This window comes from Nyctibius grandis, chromosome 7, assembly GCF_013368605.1.
Source record: "Nyctibius grandis isolate bNycGra1 chromosome 7, bNycGra1.pri, whole genome shotgun sequence".
In the NCBI taxonomy this organism is placed as follows: Eukaryota; Metazoa; Chordata; class Aves; order Nyctibiiformes; family Nyctibiidae; genus Nyctibius; species Nyctibius grandis.
Window position 1 is genome coordinate 40,289,182 of NC_090664.1, and position 17,807 is coordinate 40,306,988.

The 17,807-nt window shown below is 39.8% G+C and overlaps 1 protein-coding gene across 1 annotated transcript in view; it reads left to right on the plus strand.

Moving 5' to 3' along the window:
- GPR158 (G protein-coupled receptor 158) overlaps window positions 1–17,807 on the plus strand; it is a 226,568-nt gene that overhangs the window by 153,787 nt on the left and 54,974 nt on the right. Inside the window, exon 6 of the mRNA XM_068405457.1 lies at window positions 10,374–10,483. Within this exon, the coding sequence (XP_068261558.1) occupies window positions 10,374–10,483 (110 nt within the window). The remainder of the gene's footprint in view (window positions 1–10,373; window positions 10,484–17,807) is intronic.

The window sequence follows — 17,807 nt, forward strand, 5'->3', positions numbered from 1 at the left end:
TTTGTTAATTACCCATAATTAATTTATTATATTAATGACATAATTTGTTTAGTATTGTTAATACAGATTTAAGACCAATGGGATCATAGATCATGTCATCAGAGTATGTCACTCATTTTCACAATTCACGCAATTACCTCTCTACTGAAGCCAATAGCTTCAGTTTACCTACAGCAGATTTACCAGACAGGCAACGTTCTTGATTTGGGAACGTTAAGAAGTGGGGTGTTCCCACCGCTTCCTCTGGAGGTTTGTCACACTGTGGCCTTTGGCTTGTCCCCACTGCTGTTGTTGCTACAGGTGTTTAAGCTGAAAATGAAAAGTCAATAGTTCCAGCAGTGATGTCTGCATTAAACTAATCAGCACTGGCTCGATTGAGGTGTCTGGCTGGTATTCTGTGGAGAGAGGTTTTCTAAATTGCTGGTTGTGAAAATAAATACCGACAAAAACTTTCCTGCAGAGGGTAACAGCCAGTTCTGTGTCCTACTCTTTGCTGTGGTTTAACAGGATATTTCAAAGATCTGCTCTGTCCCTATTGTCTTTTCCAAGTAACCATCTTAAAAGTTGGTGTCAATAAAATTCTTCTACCTTGGCTTGTGAACCTGCCTAACATGTAGTTCAGAGAGAGCATGCAGCCAGGAAGGAGGTGTTCCTGAAGAACCTAAACCATCGGGTAGTTTTTTCTCACAAACTTGGTGTTAAATACTTCACTGGCTTTGTTAGATTAAGGTCAGAAGATAAGGTATTTCTGGACCTCTAAATAGCTGCATGTTTTCTTTTTCCCAGGTAGAAGTCACTATTCGAAAATACTCACATAAAAACCACTCTCTGCACTCTATATTTGTAGGGATTTCAGCCATATTGTAATGAAATGCAAAAGTCTATGTATTTTATGACCTGTGTCTTGTATTAAGTATACTGGGCAAATTGCTCTGAATAATTTAGTCTATTATGTCTTGATTTCGCTGCAGCTCTTGCAAGATTTATTTTAATATGGACTACTTTACCATTATGTTTTTAAAAGGTTCCTTTTTCTTAAAATTACAGATGTCTTAAAATGAATTGTTAGATTTTCCTTGTTTTTAATAAAATATTGTATTGCGTAGTGCACTTCTTTATTCATAAAATGAAACTAGCATATTCTTAACCCTGTTGTTAAAATGTGTCAAGTATTTGGCAAATTGCTGGGCTGAACAGATGTCTGTCTTCCATTAGAGATGTTTCAGGTCCTTAAAATTTTTCTCTTTCTGCTTCTTGGGTGACCACATCTTTGTTAAGAAAAGATGATAGTAGTGCATCCAGTAAGAAAGTTGGGCTTTTTTTTTTCCACATATGAAGTATGTAAACTAGGACATTCAGTTGACTGTTATCATCTACCCAAGTGGCATGTCAGACTGAAAAAAATGTATATGAACAGATGAAAGAAATAGTTGGATTATAAAAGTTAACTGATGGAAGAAGCAAATATTTTAGAAGATATTTTGTCTTTACAACTTCATTTGATTTTCCACTTTCCTAATTTTTGGGTGAACAATTTTTGAAATGTGCCTATGCGTACGTACCTGTTGCCTAGATAAAACATTCTGGTGAAATTACTTCTATTAATTTTGAATTACCTTTTTTGGATGTATTGCAAGCCATGAGAACAGAAGCATTGAATGGTTAAGGAGCTCAGTTTCTGCTTTATGCTTCGCTCATGCTTCTTTTCTCGTCCTTAGCATGCATGTGGCTGGAGTCATGAATGTCCCACCTGCTCATCTTTGCTTTTAGTGTTATTGCTGGCAGAGCATGTCTAATAATCTCCACTCAAAACCTGACCATTTGCTTGATCAGGAAACCCACATTTTCACATATATTTCAATACTTCACTGGAAAGTAATCCAAGACCTTTATGTATAAGTTTAGGAAGAAGAAACATCAAATGAAGGAGTGCAGAGCGTCAATGTGATCTACACTGCTTTTAATACTTGCAGCTCTTTTTGAAGACGGGGAGCCAGATATTTTTTAAATATTTGGGTAGTTGCCTTTTAATGAAGTCCAAGGCTCCTAACTCCCTGGCTAGCTCCTAACTATCTTTAAAGTCAGATCAATGACTATACATTAATTTTGTGCTTCAAGGCTGACGCTGGTGACCTACATGAGTCAGGAAAAACATTTTTCCCTTATGTACAGTTAGCTACATGGATTCTGATGGGCTTTAAATTTTCAAACACAATATGTTGTTTCTGTTTTTAAAAATCTTGTTTAAACAGATTTTAAACCTTCTGTGGTAATGTGCTGATTTCAGTGGAAACTTCTGACATCCAGCCAAGTCCACATCTGTCCAGGTTGAAGTCTCTGAACTGCTGAGATCAGCCAACTCTGAAGTACTCAGGGACTGACTTCTGAGGCTGTTCAGGCTGCTGTTAGGGTAACTGTATTAAAGAATGTGAGGCTGTCAGAGTGAGCCAATATATGTATGAGGGTTATGTACATACCAAAGACGGAGAAATAACTGGCATGCCAAAGCAAATGGATAAGAAGATCCATTGGGCCAACCAAGCCCATTCCTGTTTGGATTCCCTGAAAAGTATTTATTTGCTGCTTTTGCTTTATGGTGGTCGTGGAGCAGAAATACCTTTGAATGAGGATGAGGAAAGAGTAGTATACAATTCAGGCTTTATTTTCTCGTCTTTCTTAAGATGGGATGTGACTAGAGCTATTGTATAGATTTTTATTCTTTTTTCAGTCTTGGGTTTTTCGGTGTTAGGTATTTTATTCGTTGTGCTACACCCTGTCATAGTCTCAAGGGAATTTCTGAGCTTCAGACCTTCTCCCTGTCTTGTACTGGATGCTGCAGAAGCATCCAGTAACTCACAGTGGTCAGGAAGACACTTTTCCTGGGCAAACATTTGCCCCCAAGAAATTAGATTTGCCACCTCCAGCAGCTCAGTGCCTATAGCCCCTTAAGCTGGGAGACCTAATACGTCCTGAATGACCATGTTTTACTGTTATAGAATCACTACTCCCGGGGCCAGTGCCACTGAAATCTCTCTTTGTATTTGAGAAGTTTGCAATTAAAAACAAATAGTTTATTCTATTACAGTGAAAAGCTAGACATTAATTTCTGTGTTTGGAGATGGATACAGGGAACGTATGTGACAACCTGTCTCTTGATTTAGCTTGGTTTCAAGGTGATTTCTGTTTCTCCTCAATTCCCCAGATGGTTCCCACAGCTGCCCGGGACAGGGGTCTAGTCCTTTTGGTAATACTAGTTCTTATTGCTTTTCTTTCCCCAAAGAGGATACAGACTTAGTGTGTTGTCTTTCTTTGTATCCGTGTTCTCCTGTTGGTTGTGAATTCACCCTTGGGGAACCCTGCAACCCTTAGCATTTATAACTGATTCAACCAGGGTGTCTATTTATGTCTCTCATAAGCTAAGGAAGTGTTTTCTGACAAAGTTTTAGGCATTATTAGGAAAAAAATGTGGAATGCCTTTCTCTCCTGCGTGGGCCTTGTTGGGCATAACACTTCATTTGTTGTGAACAAATCTGTTTACAGAGTGCAAGCATGTATCTTTCTAAAGACATTGTGGATTGTAGGTTAACTTTTTATTACTTGACTGTAGAATACTATTCATTAGGCCAACGTAAATAGAAACAGTGAAGCTGGATCGTTAGTAAGTCTACGTAGAGGCTAGAATTTATGGCAAATAAATGCATTTTCAGGCCATGTGTTCAGGTCACTTATGAATGAATATTTCCAGAGCTGGTAGGATCTGTGACATATCACTTTTTCTCTTCAAATTGGAGGAAAGACATGACAGCATCTTGGAAGTCACATGGACATTTATTTTTCTCAAAAAAGCCTATTCAGAGGTGACTGTCAGGTATTAGCTGGAATCTGCTTTATGAACAGGAAAAAAAAAGAGGGAAAATAACTGAAGATATATCAATAAAAAGGCATTCTAAGTATGCTGTCTTGTGTCAAACCAGAATGATCTTGAAGGTTCTGTTTGCTTAACCACCAGATAAATCTCTCAGGAGGCTAAATGAGCTCCACTGTAAAAAATGTGTACCATAAAGAGCTTTAGAGATCTGCTCTTACTGCCTGATGGAGATGAATCCAAAGTATAATAAAACTTAGTCATAGCAAAGCATTCTGATGAATCAAGTTCTAGAAGTCTGTCCTTGTATTTTACACTGGTAAAAAGTGGTTATGCACTTGTACTGCGTTGTGGACTTCCAAAAGACTTTACAAACAAGACATGTCTTTGCTGAAACACAGCCAGAGGTTTAATATATGTTTTAAGACAGGCAATGGAGAAAACCTGTCTACAGTTGAAAGTCTAGTGGGAGGGAAAAGAGGTTTTCAGTAGGCAGAATTTCAAGCTGGATTTTGTATGGACGGCTAAGAAAAACTTGTCTTCTTTTATGAAGAAATCCAAAAGATCTTAAATGGCCGTAAGTATTTTGGCTTTGACATTTTATCTGAAACGCATTGCCCCCAGTAGCAGAGTGCCTCCAACACTGTATACTGGGGTGTTGATTCAGTTCCAATTCAGAGGCAAGAATAAAACCTACTGTGGTTTCCTGCAGCAACTGTGTGCTTTGTAGAGGCATTGAGCTAATGATCCAGCACAACTCTGCTTTAGAATTGTGAGATTTGCAAGGATAACAGCATTTGTTGGTACTGTGTGTCCATAGGCCTGTTAGAATAAAATGTTATGGCTTAAAAAGCACATGTGGTTTAAAAAAATGGGATGGAGATGGAAGGAAGTGTTCTTACATAATTAGCCTAAGCATATATTCAGCTGTTATCATACCTACCTCTAAAATGTTTTGTGTAGTTGCACCGGAAATATTTATTGGTAGTCCAGGATTGGATAATGAGTTGTGCATTCACTAATATTTAAGCAGATGCTCTGAACTGTGAATCATGTTTTAAACAGTGGTATGTGGTGCCCGTAGTGTACACAGGCTCATGAATGCCTTCATTCATGCCCATCTGTTAAGATGGCAGTGTGCCCACATACACGTGGATTGATCCCTTTTCTAGAAAGCGTAGTGCCAGACTGTTATGAGTTTGGATGGCAGGCTTGTCTAACATTGCAAACAGCATCTCTGTTGTGGGAAATCCCTTCTCACTATTAGGACTGAAGCAATAATAGGTGACTTGATGTACTGGGTTACCCTGGAGGATATTTTATATGTTGAAAGAAACTACTGAAACATGGCAGAAGAAAGAAGAGTGCCCATCTCAAAGCACAGCAGGATACCGAGAGGAAGTGTCTGATGGCTTGTTCCGTAGCAGAATTGCCTAGAGACAGCCCAAGACAGCTCTTGCAGTTGGGCAAGGGCAGATGGTGTTGGGCAGTGGAACAGATCAGATGGATCTCTTCACAGTATCTTCTAGGTACTTGTTAATGGAATTAGCCCAAAAAACATTACCTTAACTGGCTACGTCATGTCCTGCATTGAACTGTGTAGAGTACTTGCAGCAAATTCTGAAGTTAAATAAAATAGTAGGTAGTTTTCCTGTAAAACTTTTTGGGTTAATGGGGCACAGTTTTAAGAGAAATTTGCTTATTTGAAAATCAGAAAAAAATTAATACTTTTGCATCGCTTTTATCTTAAGCAGGTGACTTTCACTTTGGATCCATAACCAGATCACATACTGATGCTCAAATTCCAAGCTCTGTATCTTATTTCCATGTATCCAACATCGATAACATCCCTGCCTACAGCACAGGGAACTAGATGATCTTTACAGGTCCCTTCCAGCCCAAACCATTCTGTGATTCTATAACTGAGGGCAAAAATAAGAAGAGTTCAAAGGTGAACACCCTGGGATTTTTTGAGTAAGGTACTGCTCAAAATTTTTCATATTTAGGCTTTGTATCACTGCCAGTTCCATCTATTTTTAAAAATACTTGTTCTTTGACTTAACGTTCTTTTGAGCCATTGTAGTATTGCCCGTTCTCTCTCAGCATGGAGGACAGAAATTTGATGACTGAAAAGGAAAATGAGGTTTTGATCTATTAATGTGATTTTTATGGCTTAAGGATCAAAGTTAAAAGCAACTTGTCTTAAATACATTACAGAATTGTTAGAGCTGGCTACAGAGTCCTCCTAATGTAGGTTATTAATTGACATCTACTGAAGCAACTTCCCTAAAATAAATGCTTAAGTACCTTTCTAGTCAGTGGAGATGTATATTTGAAGCCTTTAGGCCAAGATTCTGTCCAAGCAGCTGAAGTCCTGAATTTCTTCAAGGCTCCCCAAGGTACCTGCTTTTATCCATGGGTTATCTATGGAACTCACATTAGTAGGGCTGATTTACTAGACTCCTATGATTTAGGCAGAAATTACATGCCTGATTTAGGCAGACTGAATACCAGTCAATGCACCCACCCTGGGGAACTGCACAGTATTAAAATATTTTCACCTGCGTCTGGTGCCCAAGGTGAAGCGCAAAATTAATAATCTTATAACATGCACAGTAAAGTTAATCTGAAAAACAAAAGAATATTTTTTTATTGCATGGAAATATTGCTCACTATTCATGTTATAGAGATCTGATAAGGTTTGATTTGGTTTTCTTTTCTTTTAAGGAATCTTCCTAAATGCTGTATTTCTTTTAAGAAACAATGGCACTGAAGCTGTAAAACTCATTATTTGCTCATTTTTTTGTGAGGACGATGTCTATTATGCTTTTGAACATTAAATTGTCCAATGTTAGTTCTCTTTGCACTTTTACTGTCCTACCTGTCCTGATAAGAGAAATTTGCCATAGTGGGCAGAGTGCCTATATCGACTTTAGCCGTTGTCTTTAGAGAGCGTCTGTGTCTGTTCATCATGTCAGCTGAATCACTGAGCTGGCTCATCGCTATGTCAGCAAGCAAAGTCTCTCTTCCATGTCCATAATTCTCCAGCTCTAAACATACTTGACAGTTAGCTGGTGACCTTAGAAAGTCTTTTCATCTCCGACTCCACAAGTGGTAGCGTGAGTACTGGGACGATGTTTTGGCAAGGGTAATAATAGCTTAAAACACGTTGAGGTTAAAAGCAAACATCTAAATGCATTTGTCCACATGACAAAGATGAGCCACAGTTCATGAAGTCTCACGCACAGCTGCAGTAAGTGGCACATGAACAGGCACTGTCTGACTTACCTTCTTCTGGTTTCCAAATATTTTTTCCCCAGATCTTTGTTGTTTGAGGAACAGAAACTGATATCTAGTATTTAAATGGGTTTCAGGAGCTGGTGAAACAGAGGATATCCCATTTCCTTGTGTACAGTAAATAGGTTTTGTGACATCCATCAGCAAAACCTCTAAGCATTTTTAATGAGATTTATGCTGCTGTCATGGTCTAATGCATTATAAAAGCAAAAAGGGAAAATGAATTATTGTCAGATTTTTGGTGGGCAAAGAGGCCTTTTAAAACTGCAGAGGGATTCCCTTGCTCTCTTGAGAGCAGCCTGGGTATGTGGGTGAATCCTGTGATCATCCTACACTCCTAGCTTGGAGCTCAGCAACCCATTGCTGCATATTGTTTGTCGCTTTAAGGAAGGCTTATCTCTGGGAAGAACAGTAGGGAATTGGAGTTTTCGTAACCAGAAGGTAGAAGAGGCTGATATGAAACAAAACCAAGACTTCTCTGTTATGTTTCTTTTTTTGTTTGTCTTGTAGCTAGGGAGAGTGAGGGATGACATGCAGCAGCCATACTTTTCACCAAATGTATATTCTTATGTGATTCCACTAAGATGAAAACCTTGAACACTGAGCTTCCAGGGCAGTGTATCTGGAGCCTTGGGTCTAATCCATTAAAGATTATTCAATTTTAAAATTGTGCCACTAAAATTCACTGTGATTGTAAGAGACTTAAGTCTGACAAGAGCTTAGAGAGGGCAGTCAACTGAACATCCCAGTGAGCCCTGATGGGAATGGAAATGACATATTCATAGGATAACCTTCTGGAAAGCCTAAGAAGCAAGCAAAACATAAGTATAGCGATTCTTGCTGTTCAAAGCCTTGGTCCATGTCAGACCACATGCAAGTTACAGAAGAATCAGTAGCAATGAATGCTGGCCCTTGGGAGGGCATTGTAACTCTTCTCCATCATATAAACACAGGAAGATCCAAAAGGGAATCAAACTTGGATCAAGTCTTACTTCCGCAATGCACTTGACCACTGGGCAAAGGAGTAGTTAAAATGTGTCTATATTCAAATGGGAAGAGGAGAACAGTTTTTGCCAGCAGTGCCTTGCCTCTGCAGCCTTCATGGTGAGCTGCCACATGCCAGCTCACACCATGCTGCATTTGAAGTGGTGTTTTCTTGGTTGATAGCTAGCCAAATGCCTCAGCTGCTCATACAGATGGTTCAATGCAAATCAATGAGATTTTCTAGACACAAGCAGTTAATATTTCAACAAGGAACTGCAGATAAAATTGCTGCGTCAGACTGCATGGCAGAGAGCTGTCACCCTTGTTCAGAAAATTCTGTGCCTGAAAGTTTTCAGACCTTCCCATTTCAATCATCTGAAAAATTCTGCTTTCAGATCAACTTTGAAATGTTCGGAGTCTCTGCATGCCAGTCTTTTTTTTGACATTGGTTTTCTAGTTTGGAAGACTCAAAAACAGGGTGTTTTCTACCCTCTGGCTAACCTCAGGAGGCAGGTTACTGCTACAGACTTTGCTCTGGTTCTGCAGTTATCCCAATGTGTATAACTGTATATTACGATAAGAGGCTATTACTGTCATTCAGGTCTTTCTGAGAGAATTCTTGCTGGATGCACTATTTACACAAGCGTGCTCATGTGCAAGTGGATGCATTTTGTTTTTCCAGCTGATTTTCCGAGGAGAAGTGTGCCTTTTGCTGCACGCTGTTCCCTTCTCTACATGTAGAATTTCTCAGATTCCTGGAAAATGTCTACCTTGAAACATGTCAGTCTAGTAACAGTGAAAAAAGCAGATTAAATTTTGCACCATGGTTTAATTCAACAAATGATTTTTTTAAAGAAGTAGCTTTATTCTGCTGTAAAAAACATGCCAACGAAGCACAGCAGCTTCTTCTCTCTCTCTGAGCCCACATGTCTGCCATTTTTGTCCCCACTCTCCTAAGTATGTCTGTGTCACCCAAAGGACATAGTCCTGGGCTTTTGGCCAATATCCTGGGCTTGAATTCACACATAGAAAAGCATTTACTTAGGAAAACAATATCATGTGGCAGCCGGCAGGCACAATACTACCTCTACTGCCAGAATGTACTGACTCTAAATGAAGCTGTGGCAGATGGCCTGAAATGCTGCAATCCTTTCTTTCTCTAGACCAGGATTACACAATTAATTTGTACTATGGTGAGTCATTTTACCAGGTTCTGGTCAGATGGGTAGGATGCACTGGATCTAGCTTTGCTGGACCAAGCAGGGTCTGCAGGTGGGGTAAGGGCAGTGTACAGCCAAATCCCTGGGACAGCAGGCTCCTAGTGGGGCCTGACGAGTGGGAAGGAATGTGGGTTCATCCTTCATGACAGCAGGGACAAGATCTGTTGGAACAAGAAGAAACGGACTACTGGTTCAGATCGTGACCGAGTTCACCATTTGAGCAGCCCAGTTTTAGACAAGGGTGACATTTTACTTGGTAATGATGCTTTTATACACACTATACCTACAGAAGTAGCTTTATGTTACTGTTTATAGAGTGTGGTCCTCATGCATGGTACTTGATAGATAGAACAAAAGACCAGTAGGACCTTTCTGTTGTGATTAGAGAAATCCATAAGTGAACAAAATGGTTATTTCTGTTAAGGAAGTGGTGATGCATAGGGAGATTTGGTATAGCTTAGGGAAAATATATGGGGAAGAATAAGCAAGAGTCAAATATGACATCAAGGTTTTGGGCAGAGAGAGGCTAGTGCAATCATTTTTAGTGTGGCAGAAAAGTTGGCAGAGAAAAATGAGCAGCTATCATTTTGCTAGGTTTGTTAGAAGGAGTGACTTTGGAGTGTAACCTAGTAAATACAGTCCATCAAACCAGAATTAGGCCAGCTGTGTCTTACTGGAATAGCTCGAGGAAGATGTCCTTGTCTGTTCTATCCTCTTCTCTGGGTACACTTGGTTAAGAAAAGTCAGTGGAATTGTATTTAAAAGTGTTGTCACTTCACAGTCTGTCACAGGGCTTTTGCCAGCTCCCTTCAAAAGGAGTTGGTGCCTAGAACTGTGCCAGCTGGTTGATCTGATCATCCCATCACTTTACTAGAAAATCTAAATATACAGCAGTACAAGCTGAAAATATGTCTGCTGTCCTGTTTTGCAACTATTCTGCATTTGAAAGAAAAACTACTTTCGCATTAAAGAGGTACTGAAGCTCTCTCTATCTTTCTGTTCTATAGGTTGTCATTTTGTACTTTGAGCCAAGTGTATTTCGCTGTGTTCTCCTAAGATGGGTTCGTCTTCTGGGCTTTGCTACTGTTTATGGAACTGTGACGCTCAAGCTGCACAGGTATTTCACATATTATTAATTTCCATCTCTGCGTGAGTATGTGCAATCTGTGTGGGTACTTAGGTGGAAGAGCTGCAAATATTATCATAAACAAGCACCGTTTCTGATTTTTAAAACCACTGTCTCTTTCTCCTCACTATTTCTGCTCAAATTATATGCTACTAATCCCAGTAGAGAACTATGACTGCAGACAGGATTTGATGTAAAACACATACATCAGCTGTGAAATTGTGCAAGAACCCCTTTTCACAGAAGATGAATATATTTTCCTTGAATGTAGGAAAATGCAGAAGTGTTCATAGAGCGTTCAAAAGTTTCCCTGTAAAGTGTTCATAGAGAGATCCTTTCTAAGTGTTTAGATGGTGGGTGAAACAATACACTATGGTGTGTGTGTACTTACTATGTTTTCTTATGGATCATAAGTCAAGGGCTGCTTTCTTCAGGCAATCACAGCAGACAGGCTACACACTCACAAGAATCAGTGCCTGCCAGCAAAAATGTATGGGAAATTCTGGGTTCCATGGGGTTGACAGTGTGATTCAGAGATTAAGATTCAGAGACCCAACTTCAAATCCCACTTCCACAGTCCCCTTAAAAACTGAAGCCTTTTCTGGGTATGCTGGATAAAATCCTAATGCTTTTTCCTCTTTAAACTTTAGTGAAAAAATTACTGATACATTCTGTAAGTATTTTTGTTGAAGCAAAGAGATATGCAGTACGTTTATACTGGTACTTGGACATCTTGGATGAAGTAGGCTTGTTCATCTTTTTATCTTAGTTTCATTACTCTGTTGGGATGTTAGGTAGAGGAGGTTTGATATTATGCTCGTAAACTGAATGAGGACTGAGAATATCTCGTGTTTCATGTTGCACTATTGGCTTATCACATTTTAGGTGGAAAACCCTGCTTTCCCATTGAAATAGTGTCTCTTCTTGCAGATCCCTTTTATTTCTGTCCCTTGTTAGAAGTGTACACTTTGTCTGGTAAACTCTGACTGTATAATGCTATGTCTGACCACATCTTTGCATTGAAATTCATCCAGAAAATCCCAACCCGCGTGGTATTTTCTGGGATGAACAATTTCTGATGCAAAAAGAATAACTAGAGCACTATAGAAAAGATAGAACAGAACTGGTGACATTGCTTGGATGGTTTGTTATCTATAGCTCAGACATACAGAGAAACAGCCTAAGACTATGGAAGACTCACATTGTCATTGCAGTTCTGCTACCCTAATGGGTTGTTTATATGATTTTACATGATGTGAGGAAGCAATATCCTGACAGGGCAGTTGATCTTCTGTTTATATGAAGTAAGGACAGGTTGCAAAATTGGGCAGAAAATCTTGCACTTCTGCATTGCTCATTCAGCTGCTCAGTGTTACTTGGCACCTGTGCTGACAGGGTCAGCAAACGGGACAAAGATTGAATAAGAAAACAAGAGTGAACTACATCCTCATCCTTGATCGGCACAAAACAATGAAGCATAGCAGCAGACTGGACTGTATCAACAGAACAGCAGCCAGAAGGTTGAGGGAGGTGATTATTCTCCTTTACTTGACATGCCTTAGACCATACTTGCAATGCTGTGTCCAGTTTTGGACTCTCCCAAGACATCAGTGAACTTGAGTGAGTTCAGTGAAAGGCCATCAAGATGGTCAGGGCTTGGAGCACTTTGCCTGCAAGAAGAGGTTGAGGGAACAGGGCTTGTTCAGCCTGGAGAAGAGATGGCGTTGGAGGGACCTAACAGCAGCTATCCGACACCTACAAGAGGTTACTGAGAAGATGGAGCCATGCTCTTTAGCTGCAGTGTATATTGGGAGACCAAAAGACAATGACAAATTGAAATGGGATATTTCACCTGTATACAATATAAAGTAGCATCAGGGTCAATGTTATACAAGTAAAACATTTTCACTATCAGGGTAATTAAACAGTAGAGTTCGTTGCACATGAGGTGGTGAATTTTCATACTTGGAGATTTTCAAGACCCAAGTGGATAAAGCCCTGAGCAACCTGGTCTGGATTCAGTGTTAAGCCTGCTTTGAGCACTGGATGACCTGAGGTAATTCCAACCTGAATAATTCTATATTTCTGTGTGAAACATTAAGAGAAAAAAAACCCCACCATATTTCATACATTAATCCAGAATTACTTTCTCTAGGAATCTATCTTTGTTTTCCACCCAGGTTTCCTGACTGTTCATTTCCTACATTCATGATATTGTGGTCTTTTTTCAGGACTGACTATCTCAGTCGGGGAGCGTGCCTTGCAAAAGACTGAGTCAAATTAGATATATATTTTATTATATACATATGCAACAGTTTGCTAATTAAGAATTATCATGATGCTAGTAGAAATTTGGTAGAAATTTTTGGCAGATCTAATTTAATCCACAGTTATTGCAGGGCTGAAGAATGGCTTACTGCAGACACCACAAATACAGCAAGCACTGGTTCCCTCCTGCAGGTAGCTTGTGTCTTGCCTGGGGGAAGAACTAATTGCTAGCAAGGAACTTGTGACTTTGCTAAGTTTAATGGGAAAACCAATATTGTGTAAAAGCAGCTATTAATGATAACCGGAAAGTCTACAGCTGTGTTTCTCAAGAAATTAGGTGCTTTCAGTAGCACTGGAGCATGAAGGTTATCCAAAGCCAAGTAGGAGGCACTGGAAACTCTTGTTTTCTTTGCATCCTTTTTTCCTCGTAGCTCCCTGCTTCCTGAGGAGGTCTTTGAGGTTTCATTGGGGTCAGACATAAAGGAGAAATCAGAAAAGTAGCCAAAAGCAGATGCTTAAGGAAGAGTAAAAGAACAGGGAAGTCATGTACTGATTCATTCTTTGAACACTCATCACAGTCAATTTCTATAGTTCCTCATCTTAAATTGCCTCTTTCTTATTCATTGTGTGTTTTTAAAATAATGAGCTGAGGTTTATGGGGGTGGGAGGATGGAGGTAAGGAAATGAACTTAATTTCAGAAATCTGACTGTAGAGCTGTGAACATAAAACTCAGTACTTTCCTCAACAATGAATTCTTCAAAATAATTCTCTCAAGAAATAATGATGTTTCAAATTTAACCTTTTGGGTTTAAAAGAGCTGCTGATGTTGCATCTTTCAGTATATTTCTGTGACTGAAGATTCTTTGTGTCCTTTTTCAAGCCCTGTATTTTATGAACTCATTATCTCATTATTTTTAATATTTTGTAAACTTCTACCATCTTGTTCTCAGGACTAATACAGAATTCTTAATTCTGGATTAAAGCATAAGAGTGAAGAAAGCTATAGGTGTATACGTACAGACATATGTGTGTGTTTGTGTGTGTGTATACATACAGAAATTTTAGGAGAATGAAACCCGGGAATGGGATCTCCAGTTCATGGGAGCCTCCATTTCTTATAGTACTAAGAGAAAAAGAAGAGAGTGGGGAAGTGAGTGAGATAGTATGGAGAAGGTAATGTTCCAGACGTGGAACACCATACAATGACATAAAACGGCTTTTTTGTAAGTAGTTATGGTGGGATTGGGGTGTTCATGGGGGACAAGAAGATGTTTACCCTGTGAGGCAATTCTGCACTTCATCTAAATTCTGTGCTAAGATTACATTGCTGTGCCTTGCCATCTGGTACAGTCGGAGCAAGTAGTGGCCTTTCCTGCAGATCTTCGTAGGTGATAAAGAAAGGAGGAGAAGAGCAGTGTGGGTGGTGTGCAGTGCAGCATGTCCCGTGTCGTGGTTCAGTACATTACAGAAGAAGAGACTCATGCTAGCAGAGAAATCAAAGAAGATGTCAGTTTGGTGACACTAGGGAGAAAGTGTGCGTTGATTGTGAGAACTGGAAAGAGGACGACATGGTGTAACTTCCTCTTGTAGCTAGAGGCGGGAAAGAACATACAGCTGATCCCATCTAGAAGTGGCTGGTGGGAACATGGTGCAGACAGGTACAGAAGGTACCTTGGCAGCTGGAGCCTGTACAGCTGGGTGGTCCCTAGGCCAATATTTCACAGTTCGTAGTGTCAATAGATCATAGTTCCATAGTGCCAATATGCCATTGTCCAATATTTCCATGAAAAGGGTCACTAGTGATGAAGCACTGCAGAGAGAAATTTTGTCTTGGAGTAGTGGTTACTGTATAACCTCAGCTTAGGTGGGCAAGGAAAGTGAGATGGGCCTCAGCTACAGCGGTGAGCTACCCTTTGTTTTTGAAATTAGTCAGGCCCTTGTGGTCATTTTGGTTGAACACTCCAGAAAAGTGGGAGATGTAATTTCTATCAAATTATTTGCATTTTTCTTATGGAAAGCATGTGTGAAGTGGCTTCAGGTAGATGCATACCCTGTGGGATTTTGCCACTGGATGTGGTCTGTAGTGGTTGTTGTCCCATGTGAAACAAGAGGAGGAAAATTGTTTTGGAGACATGTTGCTGTTGCAGAAATCGCAGTGTCCTGAGCTCTGGTCAGATACTGCCTTGTGGAATTGTTTTTACTGCTTTAACTTGACTGGCAGGAATAGGTGTTTTAGTCTGTTTACAAGGCAGGAAAAGGGGTAGTTTAGTCAAGCTGTAGCACGGGTTACACCGTAGGAGCTTACTATAACCATTTTGACCATTTGTCTTTCTCTTCCCTGGAAGCAGCGTATTTTAGCACCTGAGAAGTTTGTTATATTTTATAGTTTTGTTCATATAAAACCATTCAATGGGTCATGTCCAACCATTGCCCTGACACCACCATGTCAACTAGACCATGGCACTAAGTGCCATGTCCAGTCTTTTCTTAAACACATCCAGAGATGGTGACTCTACCACCGCCCTGGGCAGCCCGTTCCAATGTCTAATGACCCTTTCTGAGAAGAAATTCTTCCTAATGTCCATATAAATCCGGTTCCTATGATCTTATGGTAAATGCTTGGGGGCAGCTATTCCTGTTTATTATATTCACATAAAATAAATCACAGCATCAGCTGCAAGAAAGCCAGGTGACCTGTCACTGTGAACTGCCCTCTAAAGACCAACCGTCTTGAGGCAAACTCACTGTGAACACTATAGGTGTAAGTTATAGGATATATTCCATGGTTCTTTGTGGTGAAACTTACTGTAAATCTCCCCTGGGCCCTGGAAGGAGAATTTGCCTACCTCTGCTTCTGGGGGATTTGTGGAACTGTCCACAAATGAGTGATTTTCCTTTTTCTCCTCCTGAAAGCGGGCAAGCTGAAACTGTGGTTAGACTTGACCCCAAGACTCATGAACTTCAAAATACTCCTCTCTTGGGTGAGATAGTTTTTTGCAGTACTCGTGTTCAAATTAAAACAGATAAAAACTCATATTAGTTTTGTGCAGTTAGGTAACAAAGGTGTCACCCCAGGTTTCCTTATTAACTTTAATTCCTGATAATGCAAACAAAGCTTAGTGACACCGTGTTTCTGTGTCTTCCATGCAACCTCATGGAAGGAGGTTCGATGTGCAGTTTCCCTGGTCTCTGACTGCATTATCTTAAGCAGGAGAAGGGGAAGGGTATGGCATCAGACCTGAAACCGCCATTAGTCATTCCTGCAGAGAAGCAGTAAGTGCTGTGTCTGGCACACAAGTCTGTGCAGATCCCTGGAGAGAGAGAGAGGAAGATGTGAAGATGTTTTTCTGGAGATGGGAGAGACACCCAGTCTGAAGCCTTGGCTGAACAGAGTTGCCTGAGCACTGCTTGTTATCGTTCCGGCTTCGGGAAGAAAGGCAGCTGGACTTTTGAAAATAAACATCCTCCACTGAGAAGATCCTTGTTTTGTACTGCCAGTTTCTCTTCTACAAGGAAAATTAACTCAAGAAGCTTCCAAAATTCGCCAGTGCTTGGCAGAAGGGCTCACAGCCGTATGTGTTTTGCTGTGGGCTGCTGGAGTTCCACGCCTCTCTGATGCTCTTGCAGCCGTAGCTCCCTGTGCTGCCTCTTCTCTTTAACTTGTGTTCATGCAAGAGCTCCACGATGCTGCTTCGAATATCAGAGCCAGCAGCAGTGCGGAAACTGTAAGGATTTAAAAAGAGCCTTCCTGTGTTACTGTCACCTCACAGCTTCATTTTCTTGTAGTGATGACTCAGATGAGAGGGAGGTGTCTAGTTTTGGCTAAAAGAGAGACATGGGGTAAAAAAGAAAGGCTTCAGGTTCTTTTTGTATTTATTATGAACTTAATTAAGAAAAAGTAAATCTGTGAGAGCAAGGCATCCCTGTCCTCTTCTACTTTTCCCACATGTAGCACATTTACCTGTCTTTGTTTAAACAAGAAGTAAAGCAGTACATGTTAAACGTACATGAATTCTTATGTCATTTGCGTTATTTGAAGCTCACATCAGTGATACTTCTTTTTTTATGAAAAGAGATAGTTCAAACATAGCAGTGAAGAAGAGGTTGTATGCACTAAGGTCCTGCAAAGCTTTCTGAAAAACAGTGTTGGGGCGGAAAACAGACCTTATGAATGGAGGAAGGGAGTTGGACTTGCTACAAAAAAATACACACGTACAGTAGGAGTTCATAAGGAATGACATTTCACTAATTAGGCTAGTCATGAAAAAATCTGTTTTCTTGTTAGCGTGTCTTAACCTAATTAATTCGTTTCCTAAGTATAATTAATTTCTCTTGCCTGCTGCAAACTTCTGCTAGTTTATTTATTTTTGTAGGCCTTAGACAACAAGTTAGAGAGTTTAGTAAATTCCATATAGCATTCCTGCATGATGCACATTCAAGATGAAATTCTAATTTTGGTAGTTCTTCTAGATAAAATAAGAGTCACATTCTGTTTTACTGTGGCTTTTTTCCCAGTAAAATCTGGATTATTAAAATCCTATTTAGCTCTTTTGTATCCATGCCATTCTCAAGCAATAACTAGCCTTAACTAGACAGCATAATGGTTCTGTTTCGTATTTCTCAATAAAATACCGACTTTCATATCTATAAACTAATAAAATGTAGCACAACTATTATAAAGAGACTCACTGCAGAATTAATCTTGATGGAGCACAGTGTAGAAGTGGAACTAATAAGCATTATCTTTAAGCAAAAAAATCAGTGACATATAAAGTACATAAAATTATTAGAGCACTGTGATCCTGAAAATATTCTCCTCCATATTCCTATTAATATTTAATTTATATAAAAATGTTGTAGATACAGCTGTTCAGTTCCATGGGCTGCTTTTTTCTATCACCTTCATATAGCACACGTTCTGCTTTAGCACAGTAGACCAAGTTTGGCTAGGAAAGTTCAGAGAGAAGATAAAGAAAGTATCTGGTGATTTAATATTAAATTATATTGCTATCATGCTTAGGAAGAAAAGAAACAGTGAGTTGGAAG